The sequence below is a fragment of the Marmota flaviventris genome, chromosome 9 (assembly GCF_047511675.1).
Source record: "Marmota flaviventris isolate mMarFla1 chromosome 9, mMarFla1.hap1, whole genome shotgun sequence".
Lineage (NCBI taxonomy): Eukaryota > Metazoa > Chordata > Mammalia > Rodentia > Sciuridae > Marmota > Marmota flaviventris.
Genome location: NC_092506.1, coordinates 104,095,075 through 104,115,100, shown reverse-complemented (window position 1 = coordinate 104,115,100; position 20,026 = coordinate 104,095,075). Strand labels below are relative to the sequence as shown.

At 55.3% G+C, this 20,026-nt stretch overlaps 1 protein-coding gene across 1 annotated transcript in view; it reads left to right on the top strand.

Annotated features, from left to right (window-relative positions):
- Positions 1-1,027: 1,027 nt before the first annotated feature.
- Nectin1 (nectin cell adhesion molecule 1) overlaps positions 1,028-20,026 on the top strand; it is a 61,801-nt gene continuing 42,802 nt past the window's right edge. Inside the window, exon 1 of the mRNA XM_027930736.3 lies at positions 1,028-1,180. Within this exon, the coding sequence (XP_027786537.2) occupies positions 1,102-1,180 (79 nt within the window). The 5' untranslated portion in view covers positions 1,028-1,101. The remainder of the gene's footprint in view (positions 1,181-20,026) is intronic.

Sequence of the window (20,026 nt, the reverse complement as noted above, 5' to 3'; positions counted from 1 at the left end):
GAGTTGGAGTAGAGGGCTATAAAAGCTTTGACATTGCTAAATCCAGTGCTTTCCGCACCGCTCCTCCGCCGCGGCCCCGCCACCCCATCTTAACTCCACCCCCGCAGAGCTGCTTCTCTCCGACGCCGGCCGCTAGGGGTCACTACCTCCCTTTGTCAGCGACCAGGGAGGGCAGCCCGCCCTCCGGCCCACTCCCGGGCTGAAAGGCGACCAAGGGGGCATTCCTTGAGCGAGGGGGCCTGAACGGGACCCCACGGTCGTCGTCCCATCGGCCTCTGCCTAGGCCCTGTAGGCGCGGGCTGGCGAGCTGGCGGGCGGAGGCCCGGCGGGGCCAGGCGTGCGTCGGAGCCGGGAGGGGGTTAACGCTAACCCCTCCCCCTCGGGCTGACATCACGGGAGAGCGGTGAGAGGCTGGAGCTCGGCGAGTGAGAGAAAGAGAGGGAGAGGAGCGAGCACGGCTCGCCTCGGCGCCCAGGCAGCTCCACATTGTTGCGGATCGCCGGCACCGGGCAGCGCAGCGGCGACGGGGACGCGCGGCGCACCCGGCTCGCTCTCCTCGCGCCGGCCGCACAGCCTGAGCCCCTCCGGCAGCTGGCCGCCGAGCCGTGTGCCCGCAGCCTGGGCCCCGAGCCCTCCGCGCCGCCCGGGCTCGTCCCGCCATCCTCGGAGGACGGCCGGCCATGGACGCCTGCAAGTTGGAGCCGAGCGGGAGGGTGTGAGCGCGCCAGGGGCCGGGAGCCCGCGCCGCGCAGCCGGGCAGCCGGGCGCGCCGGGGGTGGGTCCCTCGCCCCAGCCCGACTCTGCGTGGAAGAAGAGGGCGGGGACCCGCGCGGGGAGGAGAGCCGAGGAGGCGAAGGGGGCATGACTCGTGCAACTTGCGGCGGGCATCTGCCGAGCCTCTGAGCCGGCGGCAGCCCGGGCCCCGGATTGCGGCCGCGCGGATCCCACCCTGCCCACCCCGCCCCGGCCGACGGCTGCGGCTGACCTGGATCCTCCGAGCGCCCGCCGGCCGCCAGCGATCCGCCCTCGTCTTCCGGGCTGGTTTCTGGAGCACGAGGAGCGCCCTCCTCGCCTCCCCTCTCATCGGTCCCCGGGACCCCGATGGCTCGGATGGGGCTTGCGGGCGCCGCTGGACCCTGGTGGGGACTAGCTCTCGGCTTGACCGCGTTCTTCCTCCCAGGTAAGCGCGTTCACCTCTGCCCCCCCCCCCCCCCCGCCACCCATCCAGTGCTTCCCCTGGGCTGGGAACTGGATGGCGGGCACTACTGGGTTGCAGGGAGTGAACGGAACCACAAAAGTTGGGTCACGGCTTGGATAAAAGGGGAAGTAGGAGGTGGCGCGGCGGAGAAAGAGAGGTTGAGGAGCCGAACAGCCTGCCCTGCAGGGAAGCAGTTAGATGCACGTCTCTGTGTAGCAAGAAAGCACTTTCTCCGCTCAGTTCTTCACAAAAAATAATAATATGTAATAGCGTTCTATTTATTTAATAACCAGTTCTCAGCTCGAGAAGCAGTTTGGAAACACTGCATGTTACATAAATGCAAAATAATCACCGTAATCACCGTCTCAGGGTGTGAGACAACAGCCCCAGGGGGAGGGCGTCAGTCTAGGAGCTGGTGGGCTGTGGGTTTGGGGGATGGCAGGGGGGCTTCGTTTCTTTCGTCGTCCCCTTGCCAGACGGTCTCAGGCTCTCGGCCCCCTCCCGCCGCACATCGCTCCACCGCGGGCACGGAGAGCCAGCTCCTGCTGCAGAGGCGGTTCCTCGCTCACCTGCGGTTCCTTTCCTGGAGGGTGAGGCCCGAACTGCTGGGGATCGCAAACTCGGCCTTGCGCGGGACTGGGCTCCGCCTTGGAACTCCGCTTCTAATGCTAGGGGTTCTCCCGGGAGGAGGTGCCACGGGCTTCGTGCCAGCCAGGTGGCTGCTTGACCCACTTTCCCGAGGGGCCACGAGGGTGCCGAGCGTATCCTTCCTTCCTCGAGGTGCGGGCTGCCAGCAGCCAAAGGGTTAATACAGCGCGGGGACCCTGAGGTGGCCCACAGTGGACCACTCTGACGGGTGAGGTGGGGGCGGAGGCTGGGACCAGCCCAGGCATATTGTGCTGGGGAATGAACTGGAAAATGCGTTTAGGAGGCAAATCCGACCGATTCCCCTTGCCTAGATTTAACCCTTTGTGTCCCTGGGGAAGCTACTGGGTTCCCAGTGGGACACCCAATTTGGGTCAAGGTGGGGGAAGGGTCCTTGTAGCCCTCTGGGAAGAAACCTGAGATGATGACCTCTGCCCCTAGCAGAGGGAGGGGGGCAAAGGGGAGCTTGACTGAAGCACATGGTCCTCACTTTGCAGTTTCAGGATAGAGGGGTGGGAATACAGAGACTTGTTCCCCCTGGGGCAAGAATATGAGATTTCCAGTGAATCTTCCAGTCAGAGTTGCCAAGCAGTTTGTTAGAGGGGGTCAGCTTGGCTGTCGGGGTTTGGGGTTTGAGTGATCTTCTGAAAGGCAGGAGCCTGACCTCATTATTTCTGTTCCCCTTTTCCTACCAGCCAGCTCACTGCTGGAGCTCCACAAATCTGGCTGGGTGGCAGATGCCAGGGAGAGCAGTTTGTGAAAACAGGTGTGTGGGGAGGAGGTGTCCCCACCCCTGAATCCTGGGGTGCATCTCTCCTAAGGGGGAGAGGGGAAATTCCAGGGCTCACTGGTGTCATTGCCACTTCCCATGGCCATGACTGAGCCCCCTTCCCCCAGAGTGGCCTTATGGAAGTAAGAGGTCTACATCTCACACTGGACGGCCTGGGAAGCCCAGGACATACAGAAGCTTGGACTCCAGGACTTGCTTGATCACAGGGATCTGTGCTTCTGGGAATCCTTTGATTCCACACATCCACATTCAACCCAGAGGAGGGAGAGTTTGCCCAGAGCTCTGGTTGCTTCTAGCACACTAGGGGTTAACCTAATCCTGGGATGGACAAAGGGCGGGAAGGTTTGGGGAGGGGGATGAAATCAGCCTCATTCTCCCCTCCTTTTGTTGCTCTCTCTCCCCAGTTTTATGTTGAAGGGTGGTTAATTCCATCTTCGGTGGCTAGAGGCCTGCTGTGTTCCACCTGCTTAGGAAGGGGGACTGGGAGGTGACCCTCAGCTGGCTCAAGGTAGACACTCCCTTCACCAAAAATCCAAATGAGAGCTTGGGGTGCCAAAAATGGAGCCACAGCAGAGACAGGCAATTAATAAGTGTTCTCTGATTGATTGTAACTGATGGATGGGTGGCTTTCGAGGCAGCCAAAGTTCCAGACTCACCAAGCTCCTTGATCCACTGCCTGCGTGCCTTGCTTTCTCTGGAGTCCACTGTGAAAGGCAGGTAGATATGGTTGTTCCCAGTTTGACCCTTGAATAGAGGCCAGTAGGCCCAGAAGTGGCCAGCCCACCCAACTTACACACACGCACACACACACACACACTCCTTTCTGATTGCTGGCTCCTGCTTCTCTCTGGGGACTTGCCAATCTGCTGCTCTTTTCTGGGTTCTCCTGGGTTGTGATAGGGAGCATTGTGGGGGTGGGGAGGGAGGAGCCCCTAGTGTGTTTGATGGCACCTGACCACAAACACTCCCAATCCAGCTACTAGAGTGTACACAGGAAAATTTGTTTCAACAACACAGACTTTACCAGGCAGGGTGGTGAAAGCCCTAGAGCCTGTCTTTGTTTCCTGACATTGACACTCTGTGGTTCCTTCCCGTTAACTTAGAGGAGAGGGTCAGTGGGGCGTGTGAACTGCAGCCCAAAGAAAGATGGGGAGCCCTAGGAGGAGGAGGAGGAGGAGGCAGAGAACCTGCCTGAGAAGCAGGTGTCCCATCTACACCACACCCTCCCTAATTGGCTTCCCTACACCTTTTGTCTGGAAAGAGAACACACACCCCAGGTGTCATGCACACTCTCTCTCGGAAGACCTGTCGGGCCACATGTACCCCTCTGCAATCTGTGTACAGCTCACTGTCATGAGGTGGTTTACTTTGAAACTCTGAGTGTTAGAGCTGTCAGGTTATTTCCTCCCCATTTCTCACAGACAGTGGTGTTCTCGGGCTTGCTGGGCAGGGCATTGTGGCAAAACCAATTCTGCTGGCCCAAGGCTTGCAGTGTGTGTCCACAGCTGACTCCAGGCCTGTTTTTGAGGCAGCACCGTGGAGAGTGTCTCAGAATCAGATCAGGGCCTAATCCAGGCAGGAGGGATCAGGAGACATTGGACCCAGGGACCTGGCTGAATGGCCTAGCAGGTGTCTTTTCTACCTAGACTCCTGAGCATGTAGCCCCAGATGCCCGATGCTGGCTGACATCAGGAGTTCATCAGTTCCTTTCTCCACCACTTGGCTTTGCACGATGAATCCACCTTGGCCACAGCCTGGGCCGCCTGACCTGCAGGCCCAGTTTATGCTGGAGTTTATGCTGGAGCCGGCTAAAACCCTAGTGCTGACAGCTGAGCGAGTGGGCCAGGCTGGAGGGGCAGAGGGTCGCCTCCAGTTGCTGTGACTATGATGCTGCCATTGTTTAGCACCTGACTAATGTTCATTGTTCAGCACAAACAGAAAACACCCAAGGGAGGTGTGAATGTATCTTCGATTTTTCTGATTGTATCGTTCCTGGTTAACCTGGTAAATTGAATGCCTCCTGGCCTGGGGAAGGGGCAGATGGAGAGGTGTCTGCGTATTCACCTGTTCGACTGATTTCTTTCTTTCTTTCTTTTTAAAAAACTTTGATCATTAGCCAGCACGCCAGGCTAGAGGGACGTTAGCCAGTTGTGGAACTTGGCCTGTAACGTTTTTAGAGTATTGCCTTTGGTCTGGAGTGGTTGTGTTCACGGCTTTGTGTGTTCATGTTGATGATCTGTAGTTCCCTGTCACAAGTGCAGCTCTCTGGGGACTAGGATGAGGAGGTGTGAGCACCTATGTCTGCCGGTCATCATGGGACTAGAGCCATAGAGTATCAAATGTACATTCATATAGAACTGATTTCCTATGGCGTGCTGATGGATTTTGTGAGTGGTTCTAAGCTTTGAAAATGCCTGTGTCTATGTCAGAGTGTCAGCGAGGGTGACTTTGGGAGGAGACCCAGGATTTGCCCTTGGCCAGCTCCTTCCAGGACAAGCTGCCTGGTCTGGGTCCAGGTCCTTTGGGTGGGTGGGTACCCTGGGAGCTGCTGCTTTTTCTCCTCTGCCCTTGGCTTTAGACTAGGCCTCGGCATCCTCAGCAGGAGGCACCTGAGACCTTGACAACACCTGGAGAGACTCTCCTGTCAGCCTTCTGTTTTCTCTGTGGCCAGTGGAGCAGTGTTTGAGCCTGGGGTTAACCCTGGCCTGCCCTGTGGGTTCTCATGTCCCTGAATGGCTGGGATTGGCAGAGGGAGATAGGTTTTCAGCTCCTGATTTAGCATCTTTGCTTCCTGCTTGGGTACTTGGGGGAAAGAATCACAGGAGGGGGATAGTAAATCCTGGATTTTTAAAAAATAACATGAACAGAGGGCTTCAGTTCTCCATAAAAAGCCCTGCAGAGCCATTTGCATGCCCAGGTCGGCAATTTTAGGTTTTCCTAGAAACATGGTTTGAGCCTCAGGAAGTAGGAGCCCTCTTGTTAGAAAGGAAGTGGCAATGAGAGGCAAGGAGTGGAGAGAGGATAGTCCTAGGAGCCCAGTACCCTGTGCCCAGGCCAGCTGGAAAATGTTTTGCCCGTAGTGCCAGCCCCCCTCCACAGAGACCAGGTCTGCAGAACTGGTAGCAGATGTGCTGGCTGGGGCAGGAGTAACTTAAGATCTGAGCAGGATCACCTTGCAGAGGGAATGCCCTGAGCTGGAGATAACACCCCTTAGTCCAGTTAACTCTTTACACTCTGGAGTCTCATTCACTGTTTGGAACTGGGAGACGGGCAAAGAGAAAAGACATCAGGCCCTATCTGAAACCTCAACCCGTTCCACAAGGAGCACTGAACTCCGTGCAACAAGAGGAACTCAAAAAGGACTCAAAGACATTCTGACAGCACACTGTAGAATTTTCAGGGCAGTGGATAATCCCAGGTTTATCCTGGGTAGGGCTCAGGAGAGGCCATAGGTGTATATTCACTGGGTCTTAATGGGAATTGTGCCTTTCAGGTTTCCAAGGGAGAGCAGAGAAGCAGATAGCCCAGTCCTCTCCCTGCCACCTGGTGGTTGCCCCATCTTGGCAGCCCAGCATAGTGACACTGTGGAGGGTGGCGATCTGGGCTCGGTTGAAATCCAGCTCCATCGACTGCTAGCTGAGTGACCTCAGTGAAGTTGCTTTTTAGGCCTTGGTTTTTCCATCTGTAAAATGGGTTTCTGTCAATACAGATTTCCAAGACTTGTGAAAATGAGATTGGGAATGATGAATGAAAAGTGCTTAGCACGTTGCCAGACACATGATAAGCATCTTGCAAAGGGTGGTGACTTCTGTCCCTACTCCTTTCCTCTGAATGCTCTTGCCTCCTGAGTGCTTGTCAGGTAGCATCACCTTTATGGCTCCCTTGAGAAAGAGACACTCAACTGCCCACCCATTGCTCTTGTCTCCAATCTGGTGCTGCTTGGAGAGTGAGTCCCTTCTCCCACTTGGACATAATAACCCAGGTGCAGCAACTGGGGAGTAGCCAGGGCTCTGGGAAGCTCAGGTGGCCTGGCTGGCTACATGCCCCTGCCCCGTGGTGGTCGAGGACTGTGCAGGGAGCAGGTGCTACACAGCCTCCACTCTGCAGCATGTCGCCCAGGGCTCTCCCAGCACCCGCCTCGCTGCCTGGCTGGAGCCCAGCTGGGGTGCCATTGCCCATCTGGAGCACTGGCTGTGGCAGCATCCTGGCTGGCAGGGAGGGCCTGGGACTTGGCCTCTGCCTCCTTCAAACTTTCACATTTGAGGAGAGGATAGACAACAAGACTCTCTCGGGGAGTCTACCCCCCTGGTGAAATGGTATGAGCCAGATAGGTAGCGAAGTCCCTCCTGGGGCTGCTCCTCCTCTGTTGCCTCCCCTATCACAGATGGAACCCTTCTGCAACATTATAATGACAACAGTGTTTGTTTTCAGCTCATCTATCCTCTTCCTGACTGTTCCACCCAATATATAGGCCTTACTAGCATGACCTCCACCTTACAGAGGAGGAAAGTGAGACTTAGTTTTGGTACCTTGCTGCCCATCTCATGCCAGTATGGCCAAATTAGGTGCCAGGACTTGAGACTGCAAACCCAATAGATCAGGAAGATGAAATGAGCTGGGTTGGACAGCCAGGCTGGATGTGTCCTCACTGAATGTGTCCATGAGATGGCCGTCCACTTCACCTGCCACCTCCATCTTCAGTCCCCTGCAGTGTGAGCCAGAGCATGGCAGCTCCCTGGGAAAGTAAGGGATGAGTTGAGAATGTAGACTGGGGAAGGGCCCAGCTGGAGCTGGCCATGGACCCAGGGTAGTCTGAGTGCGGGATGCCTCCTCCACTCCAGGGATGTGGCCTGAGACGTGGCCATGAGCTGTGAGTGTGGAGCTTCGGGGTACAGGCAGGCCCAGGGCAGGGTGTGGCCTGGCTCAGGGCAGAGGGCAGGTACTCATGGACTAGATGGCACAGCCAAGAGGGGCAGAGGGACAAGATTTGGTGGATAGAGTTAACTCCTCTCCTGGGCCACCCCCACTTCTCTGGTCTGCACAGACCCCAATTTCATTCCCAGTTTATGAGGAGTCTCATTACCAAGCCACAGACAATAAAACCCGCCTGACCACTTTGGCCCGAATCTCATTAGAGGACATTAGTTCCGCTGGCTGGTGGCTCCTTTGGGACACAGCTGCAGGCGTGGCCTGAGAGGGAAATAGCCCATTGGCCATAGGCGTCAGAATGTCCCATTGGGCAGCTGAGTTCAGTCTATGAGCTTACATGAAGTCCCTTCCTCTGAAATCACCACATGCATGCTCCCCAAGCCTGGAAACTTGGGGTCCCAAGTTTCTCTACCCCCTGGAACTCTTAGTTCTGCCCCTGGCCTAAAGGGGAGAAGGACGCAGTACCTCTGGGACTGTTCTAAGAGTCTGCCTCCTCTAGAAGGAGCTGGCTCTGAAGCTCAGCCCGCAGCATTCCTTGGAGGAGGGCTCTTGGGGACAGGTGACAGCATACCCAGTCACACCTGTACAGCTAGAGCAGAGATGGAATTGGACATCCTTGCAGTGGCCTTGGCCTGAATCTTGGCTCATCTTTCTATCCAAAAAGCAGGGGGTGGGGACTTGGAGACCCCATGGCAGAAGTTCTTTCCCACCTATAAGTGAAGTTTCACTCAGGACTGAAAGAGCAGCCACCACCAGGGGCCACCTGGTAGCCTTGCCAGGAGCTTCCTGGTCCCGTCTCCTCCCTGGGGTTGAGTCCCTAGGCTACTGTGATAGGGCCTGGGATTCCACCCACCGGAGACAGGATTGGTTTTTTCTTAGCAGATTCTGGTGCCCGTCGCTGCCTCCACTCTGCAGTCTCTTTCTCTCCCACCACCCGGCTTCCAGAGCACCACAGTGGCCTGGTGGGTGTCACTGAAAAACAAGACCAGAGCAAAGGGAAGCACATCCCCTCCCTTGGTGCCTCAGGCTTTTTGGAAAAAATGCAGGCTAGACCCAAATGACTGCTTCTGGGCACACCTGGGCTCACTTGACCCCCACAAGTGGTCACACAGGTCAGTTCATACTTTGGCAGGGGAGCTGCTATGCCCGTCAGCTGAGTCAGCGGAGATTGGACAGCCAATCTGTGATCAGATAAGAGTCCTTATCTGAGAGTAGGGGACAAGAGGCCTATGTTGGGCCCATGAAGCAACCCCATAAGGTCCTGTCTGCAGTTCTTCTGGAGCACAAGCCCCACGTGGGATTGGGGAGGTAGCTGCCGGGAATGGAGTTCTCCCTGAGCTGTGCCCCGGGTCCCCCGGGTCCCTCCCAATCTTGGTCCTGGTGTCTTGTGGGCAGATGCGGTTAGCTGCTAGGATAAGAGCAGGGTAGAGGAGGTGCCTTGGAGCCAAGCCAGCCCTGTTACTACTTCACACGGGTCCCACTGCAGGGGAGGTGACAGCAACATCATTACTGGCAGCCAGACTCCTGACTATGTGTGCCCACACTGCTGCTTGGATGACTGCACCCCAGAAGGACACTCATAGGCCCTGGAGCATGTGATGGCTGCGCCGCTAGCTCATCTCCCACTGCCCTCCCTGCACCCCACCCTGCTCACTCTGGTGCTTCCCCACCCAGTGCCATTGTACCTCCTGTTCCCTCACATTCTCCCTTCCAGCCCATAGACACTAACTGCTGAGGTCAGGAGCCACTGCAGTCCTCAGGCTTCCCAGTTGAGGACCACCTCTTCACTCACAGCCCCAGCACCTAGCTGTGCCACGCTGTGGACTGATACTCTCCACCTTGCTCGGTAGTTCTTTGAGCCTGAAGTTTGTCTTCTCCACAGTACTGAGAGTTCCCTTGCTGATGCGGCTTGGTTTCCCCGGGGTCTAGCCTAGTGGGCCACTAGTCCATGCCACATGGAGAGACGGTTGCTCATAAGGACTGTTGGTGATGATGATAAAAAAAAAAAAAAAAAATTTATTGAGAGCCCTGGGTGCCAGGCCTGTTGTAAACATCTTACAGGTAATAACTTATTTGATCTTCATAGCAACTCATGGAGAAGATATCTGTTTTCTCCATTTTTACAGATGGGAAAATGAGGCCCAGACAAGAGTCTTGTAACTCACGATTGGTCACAAGGCTAGTAAGTGGCAGAGCTAGGACTCAGGCCCAGAAAGTCAGGTCAGAGTCTATGATCCTACCACTTGACTAAGCCACCTATCTTCTGGCAGGCGGGAGGCTGGGTGATGGAGGAGACAGCCTGGAGTACTCATGAGCCCCTGCTTCCAGAACTGTCCACCACCTCCACATAGCACCTAATGTTTACACTGTGTCCCTTGATGGCTCTGGAATAATCTGGTGCTGTCATTGTATATTCCCTGGAGCACCTGGGGAGCTATTAGCCCTGTATATTCCAAGAGTTACTGTTATTTTCTTTGGATACCTTAGAAGTATTAGAAATACAGTTGTAGTGAGCATGATGGTACACACCCCAAATCCCAGCAATTCATGAGGCTGAGGCAGGAGGATTGCAAGTTTGAGGCCAGCAACTTAGCAAGGCCCTAAGCAAATAAGTAAGACCCTATCCCAAAATTTAAAAAAATAAAAAGGGCTGGGGATGTAACTCAGTGGTAAAGTGCCCCAGGGTTTAATACCCAGTACAAAAAGAAGAAAGAAAGAAATACAATTGTTATATCCCTGGTATATCCTGCCCTGGTCACTGCTGTACCTTGGGGGTTTTCGTGTGGCTATGCTAGAGTGGAATGTTTTGATGTTCCTTTTTCATCCCCTGAATCTGGGGACATCATCTCCCACCACATTTTGTGGTGAGACTAGGCCAGGCATAGAAGCTTCCCCAAGAGAACCTGTGGAACTGCCCCCAGCAGGTGTCCCAGGCTGGCCCCGCATCATGAATGGGTCCAGGACTCAGCAAGCTGATCCTATGCCAGATCCCATCCCAAGCTTCTGGAAGGTTTTGGTCTCTCTTTCCCTCTCCCAGAGATCTCAAATGATGGCAAGGGCGGGGCCCCTGCCTGGGAGTGAGGGAAGAAGAGGATTTAGGGTGTTCACCTGCGCAGGCTGCTTTGATCTCCTGGGATGAAAGGGCTGGTGCTTCCTCTGCCCCAGGCAGACCAGGGACAGGGAGCTGGGGATAGAGGCAGTTGATCTTGGGGCCAGGCCTCCTCAGCCTCACAGCAGGGGTAGAGAACATCTTAGTAGAGATCACAGGAGCAGAAAAACCAAAACCCTTTCCTGATGTGTAACTAAGGGCTAAGCATCAACTTCGGACGGTACACATGCCGATGTCCTCTCAGTCACCCAGGCCCAAAGCTCCTCCTGGCACCCCCTGACCCTAGGTTACCCTGTGGGCTCGGGCCTCACAGACTCCCTTGCTTAATTAGGAAGGTAACTTGGCTGCAGAACAGTCATCTGATCTGTTTCGACGCCAAAGAGAAATTCCTCCTAGACCCTCTGCTGTTCCAGATTATCCATGCTCCGTTAGCTTGAATTACCACATGGCCCTTGTGGCCCAGACACCAGCCATAGACATGTGATAGTGCTGGGGGCTAGAATCTACCCTGCACCCAGGAAGTGCTTGGAAGTTGTAGGAGGAAGGTGGGCTTAGGCCCTTCCTGAGTCCCTCCAAAATCCAAGGATTGCCCAGCAAGCACACAGGGTCCCCTGACCAGACCTGCAGATGGCTGCCCTGATTGTGGGCCAGACCATTTTCATGCCCCTTTTCTCTGCTCCCTGGAGCGGGACCTCCTCGTAGGGCTTTGAATCTACAGCAGAAGCTTCCTGCACTAGCTCCCAGGTCTCAGTTGGAGCAGAGGCAGGGACAGGCATCTCCCCAAGTGTAAATAAGATCAGAGCAGAGCAGCCACACTGCACTGGATGATTTTATTATGTTTGCCCACTTCCCCCGCCCCCTGAACTGTCTCCATCTCATTGGCCTAGATTGCTGCATCTCTCAGAATGATGGATGGGCCTCCTCTCTCTTCCCAGGGAGGGTGGCCAGCCCTGCTATATCTTCCTGCCCGGCCCCTTCCCAGATTTATTCCCTATGTTTATGTGGCCAGAGAGTCATCAGTGTCCTGGGCTGGCTGAGCACTCTGATTATCTCCACTGGATTGATGGATGGGCCGTTGGTGAACTTAGGTGACAGACCACTGTTCCCTGCTCCCGACTCTGCCCTGGCAATAGCACCCTTCCCTGCCGTCCCAGGAGTCAGATAATGGGCTAGGATCAGTACTGAAGAGAAGCAGGAAGGATGGGGTGGGGGCAGTGACAGTCCTTGGCGCCCACCTCTCAGGGGCTGCTGCTGCAGAGAGAGCAGAGAAGGGTGTCTGTGGCCTCCTCTGCCCCAAGCTCTGCTTGGAAACACCTTTCCTAGGAAATGTCCCTGATGGCCCTCTCCCGCCTCCTATCGCTCCATTACCCTGTCCCCTTGGCACTTGTGTACACAGTTTGCTCTATAATGATAATCTGTGTGGTTTATGTGTTTCTTTACAAGTGTTTTTATGTCCTCTGTGTGTGTATGAGGGAAGCTTATGGTGTGTGTGTGAGAGAGAGAGAGTGTGTGTGTGAGGTCACATGATGTGTGTGCGCGCGGGTGTGGGCATGCACGCCTGCTCCTGACTAGACTGATTGCCATCTTCACGGGCTGGGGCTCTCACCCAGCTCCTGGGGTGGGGGGCAGAGCCTGGGTGCCAGGGTGTGGTGGAGGGGGAAAGGATGGGAGGCAGCCAAAGACGATGAGCGTCTGAGCCCGGGTCTACACTGCCCTCAGCCTCCAGTTAGAGAATAGGCTGAGGTCAGTTAGGTCATTATTTTGTCTGTATGATCACAAACAACTGGTTTGACTATTTTTCTTCTCTAAATTGAAACCACTGGTTATTTTGGAGCCAAATCATGTCAGCATTTTAAGACTTACCTGTGTCAGTCTTAAAATGAGCATCTCGTCTTCTCTAAACTTGACTTCCCTTAACTGTAGAATGGGGGGCAGGGGGTCCTGAGAGGCTCACAAGAAGTAAACAGGAAGAGCCCTCCCAGCAGGTGTGACCTGGAATGTTGTGGGGTCCCTTCACCAGGATGGTCAACATGGGTGGACCAGGAACTCAAGCCCCAGGGCTCTTGCAGGCAGATCCACCCCCCATCCCCAGAGGGTCACCAGGGGAGCTCAGTGGCTCCTGAAGCCAAGACGCCTGGGCTTCCTTCAGGGGAGTTGGAAGCGCAGGATTGTGACTGCCCCAGGGTGCAGTGTAGAGAGAGCCAAGGCCTGTGGGTCACCCTCCCTGCCTAGATATGCAGGCGCGGCTGTGGCTACGCCAAGCACTGTACTGTCCTTCACCCTCCAAGGCAGAGTCTGCTTGTCCCCCTCCCAAGGCCAGTTCAGGAAAGAGCCTCCCAGCAGGTGCACAGCTGAAGGTACCTCTCTGGGCAGAGGAAGACAGAGATGGGTCAAGTCTGAATCCTAGAGTCTGAGCATTGCAATCCCTTTCACATCCTAAAACCTCTTAACGACATCCCTTCCAGTTGGTGGATCAGCCAACTTGAACACGAATGTCCCAAGTGGTGGGGAACTCACCACCCTCTGTGGAAACCCCCATAGTGCTCTCTGCCCCACATTCCCCTCTACACTCAACCAAGATCTATGTTTTGGAAGCTGCTGCCCATCAGTCCTGTTTCCGCCCCTCAGAATGGCACTGAGTACATCTGATCCCACACATGACATCCCCCAGGCACCTGGACTGCCTGAACTCCAGTGTCCCCACTCCCATAAGCTCATGTGATCCAGTCTCATACCTCACGGTCTCAGATGCCGTCTTCGGTGTCTAGATCCCCAGTCACAGGGGAGTTGCTCACAGAATTGAACCTGGTGCTCCAGATGTGGGCTGAGCAGCCTGGAACATTGGCCTCTGATTGCCTGCCTTCAGCCACAGCTGTCCAAGACCTAAGAGTGGCAGCGCGGGTCGCTGTCTGCACCTCACTATCCTTCCCATCCTTTCCAGCCCTCACCCCTTCCCACCCCTGTTTTCTTTTGGATTAACAATAAATTGCAGTGAAAGATCTGCTTATCTCCAGCAGGAATTAAGGAATTAAGCTGGTGATGGGGAGAGAAAGGAGGCAAGAGGGAGCATATTGCCAAGCATCAGGGTGCACAGAGGCCAGGGGTGTGTGTGCAGGGGGTAGCAGGGCTGGGGGACAGGACTCTCTGAGAGCTCACATTAGTAACCCTGGTGGTAGGCTGGGCCCTCCTGGGGGTGGACGCAGCCGCTTTGAAATGGGTGTGCTGACTAGTGGAAGGAGGTGCACCACAGTGCCACAGGTGGGGTGATCTCCTGGCAGCCTCTCCTGTCATTCACCAGTGCTGCCTGACCCAGTGCAGCGGCTCTGTGGCGTGTTGCAGCACGGGGAGGGCGAGCCACAGCACGCTGCAGGGTAGGGTGCTGAGCTCTTTTGACATTAGGATACAGAGGCAAATGCTGCAGTCAGAAGTCCAGGGGTTCCTACCTCGCAGGCAGTTTGTGAGCACTGTCCTGGCGCTGAAATGGCCCCAGGCAGGCCCTGCCACTCCCCTGAAGGGGTCCTCACCCTGGGGTGCTTGGTTTCTGTGCTAAGACAGTCACAGCCCCTGGCCAGGCCAGCATCCCGGCCAATGGTCAAGAGCGCAGGGAAGCAGGACCCATGGGAAGTTCAGCAATGATGGTGAGGGGAGCCAGAATCAGGGCCTCAAGTCCAGGAGTCAAAGCTGGTTAATAATTAGTAACTCTGGTTAATAATCATTGGGGGTTTTTTACCCAATTTTAATTCCCCTGCCTCCTGTAACCCTGGAGACCTTTCTAGGCTATGTCCAGGCTCAGAAAAGAAGCCCCCCCCACCCCTAACCTGGGTCACCACAGCCCAGCCAAGCTTCGCCCTCTGACCCTCCCACTGCCACCCCCTCCCCCAGCTGGGTCTGGTCTTTAGAGCCATCGTGGTGTTTAATCTCCAAGAGAGATTAGTGACCTGCTCCACTGCCCTCCCCCACAGGCTGTTTGGAGGCCCCTAGATATTTCCTGCTGGACGGACAGGCCCCGTGGCCACCCAGAGAGGGTCTCCCCAGCAGCGCTGCTGCCCCATTGACTCTTTTGGCTTTGGGCCTTTTCTGCTGACCATGCAGTGTCATGGGTGGCACTGTGGGAAATGTTCCCCTAATCCTTTGGGTGAGATCAGTCAATCAACCAACAAATGCTCTTTGGACATCCGCTATGTGAGGAAAAATGCTTTAAGCAACTAGAAACATTCAAGACTTTACTCCTCTGGTGGCATCAGGATGCACTTAAAGACACCTGACCCCAGGCGGGTGGCTTAGGGTGAGGAAGCGCAGAGGTCCGTGTGTCTTGGGGGTTGGCATTTTTCATCTCTTAACTGCTGGGAAACTTCTGGCTGGAGTTTGTCCAGGTTGGCCTGCCTGTGGCCTGGGGTCCTGGGCACAGTCCCGTTCTGATGGTGGTCAGAAGAGTTTTCTAGAGCTGTTTTTGAAAGCCTTGTGGTCAGGGGAGAAAGACGGGGCAAAGAAAGGGAATAGAGAGAAAGGAGGCAAGGGTTGAAGTAGGGGACCTGGGAGTGGGGTCTCCTGTCAGCCCCGATCCTTTGTGTGGGCTGAGGCTGAGTACAGTAGTGGTGGCCTGTCCTCAAAACAGATGTGGCCCCCGGCCTCTGCAGTGATGCACAAAGTTTCCTGGGAATTATTCCAGTGGTTAAAGCTACCAGGGGCTGTGACGGAGACATAGCCTGACCTGGGGGAGGGCCACAGGGGCTTCTCTGAAAGGGTGACCTTCCACTTCTGCAATGGGACTCCCGGTTCTGCTCTTTCTCCTAACCGCCTGCACCCGCTGTGTCGTCAGTTCTGTATCTCCTGCCCTCTCTGAAGGACCCCTCCCAGCCCCACCACTGCTACCAGCAGAGCGAGCACAGAGAAGTGAGAGCACATCCCTCTTCTGCTCAGAAGCCCTCATGGGCTCCCTAGTGCCACTGACTTTTTAAGTACAGGCTCTGTGACGTAAGCCCGGGCTTTCAGCCTTAGCACTGTTTTGCTGACGTGCAGACACACAGCTCTTGACTGTGGGGCCGTCCCCAGCTCTGAAGGATGTTTAGCAGCATCCCGGCCTCCTCGCACTAAGGGAGCATCCTCCTCCTCACCCATGATGCAGTGGGACAATGAAAATTGTCTTCAGACATTGCCGAAGGTCCCCCCGGGGGCAAAAGCACCCCCAGTTGAGAACCACTTGCCTTTCACAGAAGCCCACTTTTCCAGGTACTTCCCACAACTCTACGTGGACCCACTACAGGTTCCAGCCAAAATGAGTGCTCCCACTCCCGCAGGCGCTCCTGCCTGGGCCTTGGTGACAGAGCCAGAGCCCCAGCACACCCACCTGGGAAGTGCCTGGTTCCCTCCTGACCTTTCCTCTTGTCTTCTGCTCCTGCCTAGAATTAAACCCCTCCCTCCCCCTCCCCCAGACCCTGAGCTCCATAAGGAAGGGCCTTAAAATCTCTGCTGGCCCCAGTTTAGTGCCCTGTACCCAGTATGTGCCCCATAAATGTTTATTAAAATGATGGGAGCCGGCTGGCTTCTCAAGCCCGATAAGCTCTGCGGTCTCCTTCTCTGTTTTCTCTTGGCACCCTATTTAACCCGTAGCCCAGACAGGGGAACTTCTGATGCTTCTGTTTCTCCTGACACCTCCATACCCACCTCGTTTTATTCGCAGCAAACAAAATCATCTTTTTCCCATTTGTTCAGCATCCGCTAAGTACGGGGAGCTCTGTGGGGTGTGTGTGAGAAACCGTGCATGGCTGTGTGGCTTCGCAGGCGGAGCTGAGCGATGGCAGCGTCTGGGGGGGGAGTGTCAGTGTTTGGGTCAGAAACGATGCCACCTCAGTGACGCCAGCGTTGTGACTTGGGATTTCCTCATTGCTTGACACTCTAGACTCTACTCAGGTGGGCAGATCTGCTCTGTCAGCTGTGGTCCTTCCTCCTGCAGGCGTGCTCGGAGGGCTGGCCTTCGCTGCCCGGCGAACTCCTACTCTATCTTCAAAACCCAGTCAGACCTTACTCCTTTGGGACGCACCCTTCCCTCTAATCCCCCTCCCCAAATTCAGTATTCCTCCCTCTGTTGTGGCACTTGGTGAGCAGCCCTGCCAGAGCAGTGCTCTGTTAACAGTTCGTTTAGCCTGTGTCCTTGACCGTCTCCGTCACAGGCGTGTGTTTATATTCCCACTCTGAGGCACTTGATAGAGTCTTACTAATGTTAATTAAATAAATGGGAATAAATTGCTGATTTTGTTTTCCAAAGCATTTTCTTTGTGCTGTGTTAGAAGTGTGCTTCTGTAATGACTTTGCTTAACCTTTCTGCACTGCTCCCGTGTGCTCCTGAGCACACAGACATGCGTGCACGAGCTGGTTAAGTGACATGCGTGTGCTTGAGTGTGCGTGTGTGAACACATGTGAATCCGTTTTAGGGATTCTGTAAATGTAAAGGTGCATCCCCCAACATGGCCCCCACAAAGTTGGCATTCCCTTAACCTCCATGCCCCCACCTTTGAGAAGTGAAGGGATGAAGGTAGGGAAGGCAGGGTGAGCCCCTTCCCAGGCCCCCTGCCCAGCCTCGGGTGGCCCAGGGAGTGCAGGTGGGTTGAGGGGGCAGAGCCCTGCATGGCCTAGCCGGAGCACACCCCCTTGCCTATCCATCTCTGCCCTGTTTAATTGGAATTTGGCTAGTGGAGACCATCTGTTCTATTCCGTCCTGTTTCCATGACAACCAAGTGGCTTGAGACTGAGGTTTGTGGTAAGAGAAGTGGCCTGGGGGATGCTGGGAAAAACAGCTAGGTCCTCCCCCTCGAACTCTTGAGCCTCGCCCTCTCTCCTCTCTGCCCTGCCGTCACCCCATACTCAGAGAGGGAAATAAACCTGCTCCCTGCCCAGAGACCCCCAGTATCCTTCCCTGTCCCAGCCGCCCCCCCTGCTCTTTCCCGGGCTGCTTTGGCTGCCCACATGCGCTCCCCCTCTCCCTCCCCTTCCATTCATAAGGACTTTCCACCCGCAGGGACTGGAGGGCCAGCCTGCTCTCCTCCCCACCCTGGGACAGGGCATGACCTGAGGCGGAAGGAGTGACCTGGGCAGTGGGATGAAGCTCTGTCATGCCTCCTCCAGCCACTTCCTTTTCCTACCCAGGCGTCTCAGAATCTCCCCACCCTGCAACGACTTTGCAAGTCTTAGAAGACTGATGGCTTTTCCTCCTTCCCAGCCTATTCCAGGACCCAGTAGCCACAGATGATAGGGCCTGGGACGCAGGGCCTTCAGCCTAGGAAGCAAGTGCTCTGTCACAGCCCAGCACAGACACTCAGGGCCCCACAGAAAGGATGGTCTTTAGAAGGTGGCCTTGGCTCCCTTCGTCCCCCAGCTGCCAGTCAGAAGAGTGACCCAGCAAGGGCACACAGCAGAGAGAAAGCTCCGGGCCAGTGGGGGCAGTGGACCACCAAGCGGGATGGCTCGACTCCCAGGGGCTCAGGCCTGGCACCCTGGGCCTGAGGAGGGGGCTTCTCTCTCATTTCAAAAGCCAGTTCTGTTTTCACGGTGTTATTTTCTGCCCTAATTTTCCCTGTCCAGGGCCGAGCCTCTTCGTGCCTGCTCTATTACCAGGGGACCTGCCTGTCTTCAAAAATAAGTGGTGTGTCTTGTCAGGTGACATGTCTGTCACTCTGGTCCAAGCCATCACACGCAGGATACGCACAAGAAACACTTGCTATGGTGGGGGTGGGGTCCAGGATCTCTCTAGCGTCCCCTCCCCCAGCAGAATCATCCCTAGGCAGGGAAGAGAGGTGGGCCTCTAGGCCTCGGAAGGGCTTTGCTCACCCATGTTTGGGGGGTGCTGCAGTCTTGTACAGGTCTCCTGGTGGCTTGCCGATCTTCAGCCTAGCTCTCCACCATGTCTTTCTTCATGTACTTCTTTTTTTCTTTTTATTGAGATACAATTCATATACCATAAAATTCACTCTTCCTGAAGCATACAGTTCAGTGACTTAAGATATTCACAAAGTTGTATGGCCGTCACCACTACCAACCCAGAGTGTTCATTTTGCCTCCCGGAAAGGCAGCCCTGTCCTGGGCTAGCCATCGCTCCCACTTCCCTGCCCCACCTCTGGCTACCACTAAATCCACTTTCTGCATCTATGGATTTGCCTGTTCTGGACATGTTATTCCCTAAATGGAACCATACAGCTTGTGGCCCTTTGTGACTGACATGTTTGCCCTTAAAGTTCCATGTCCCTCCTTTTAAAGCACAAATGTGGCCAGGTCAGTACCTGCTTAGAATGTCCATGATGCCCCTTTGCCCACAACGTGAAGTTCAGACACTTGTCTAAAATGAGGTCTTTTAAATTGGCCCCTACCATTCAGACCTCCCAGCCCCCCAATATCTGACATTTCAGACACACCCAGGCTTCAAAGACACCCTTTCCTCTCTGAGGGACTCCTGCTCATCCTACAAGATCCAGCTAGAAACTTGATCTTGGCTGGGATCTTCCATCACCCACAGACAGAACGCCCCCCCCCCCCAACTCCTTCACTTTTGGTTCATACTTTAAAAAACAAATAAACAAAATGCAGCACTTAGCACACAGTAATTACTTGTTTTCATGTCTGGGGCCCTTGTTAGGCTGAGTTTCCACAGAAAAAGAAAATGCCTTAGTCTTTCTCATTTCTCCACCTTCTGCGGGTTGTCACTACTGGCGGCTCCCCCCAAACACAGGCACAGCGCGTGGCACGTGTGTGTACCAAGTCATGTTTTGCAAGTCAAAGGAAGTGGAGTAGGAGAACCAGCGTCAGTGGGTTGAATCTGGGAGATGTAACTAGAAGAATCTGGAAGGAGGGGGAGGGCTCAGCAACTTGGCACGGCCGAGACGAGGTGGGTATGGCTGCCTACCTCTGTGCGTAGTCAGAGTGGAGGGAAGGTGGACGGCTTTCATGGAGGGGCATGGCCGCTGGCACGGGGGACATGGGAGATGGGGTAGAAGGTTTGGCAGAGGTGGGAGCAGAATGGGGAACAGCCACAAGAGAGGAGGAGTGACCTTTAACCAGAAAACAGGAGTGGGGCGGATACAGGGGAGGGGACGCCCAGCAGACAGGACAGTTATGCAAAGGCTCAGGGGCAAGTGAGAGTGAGCGCCTAAGATACTCTGGGGTATCTGTGTGGCAGAGGAGGAGGGCAGCGTGGAGGCTCGGCTGGCGGAGTGAGCAGGAGCCCAATAGCCCAGGGAACTTCAGGACAAGGCAAGAGCAGTGGCCTTTCCACTGCATCCGATGGAAACCTCCCCATCCTTCAAGGTTATTTAAGGATGGATGGACTTTCCCGTCCACCCAGTCCCTAAGGGCAGCAGTGGCCCTC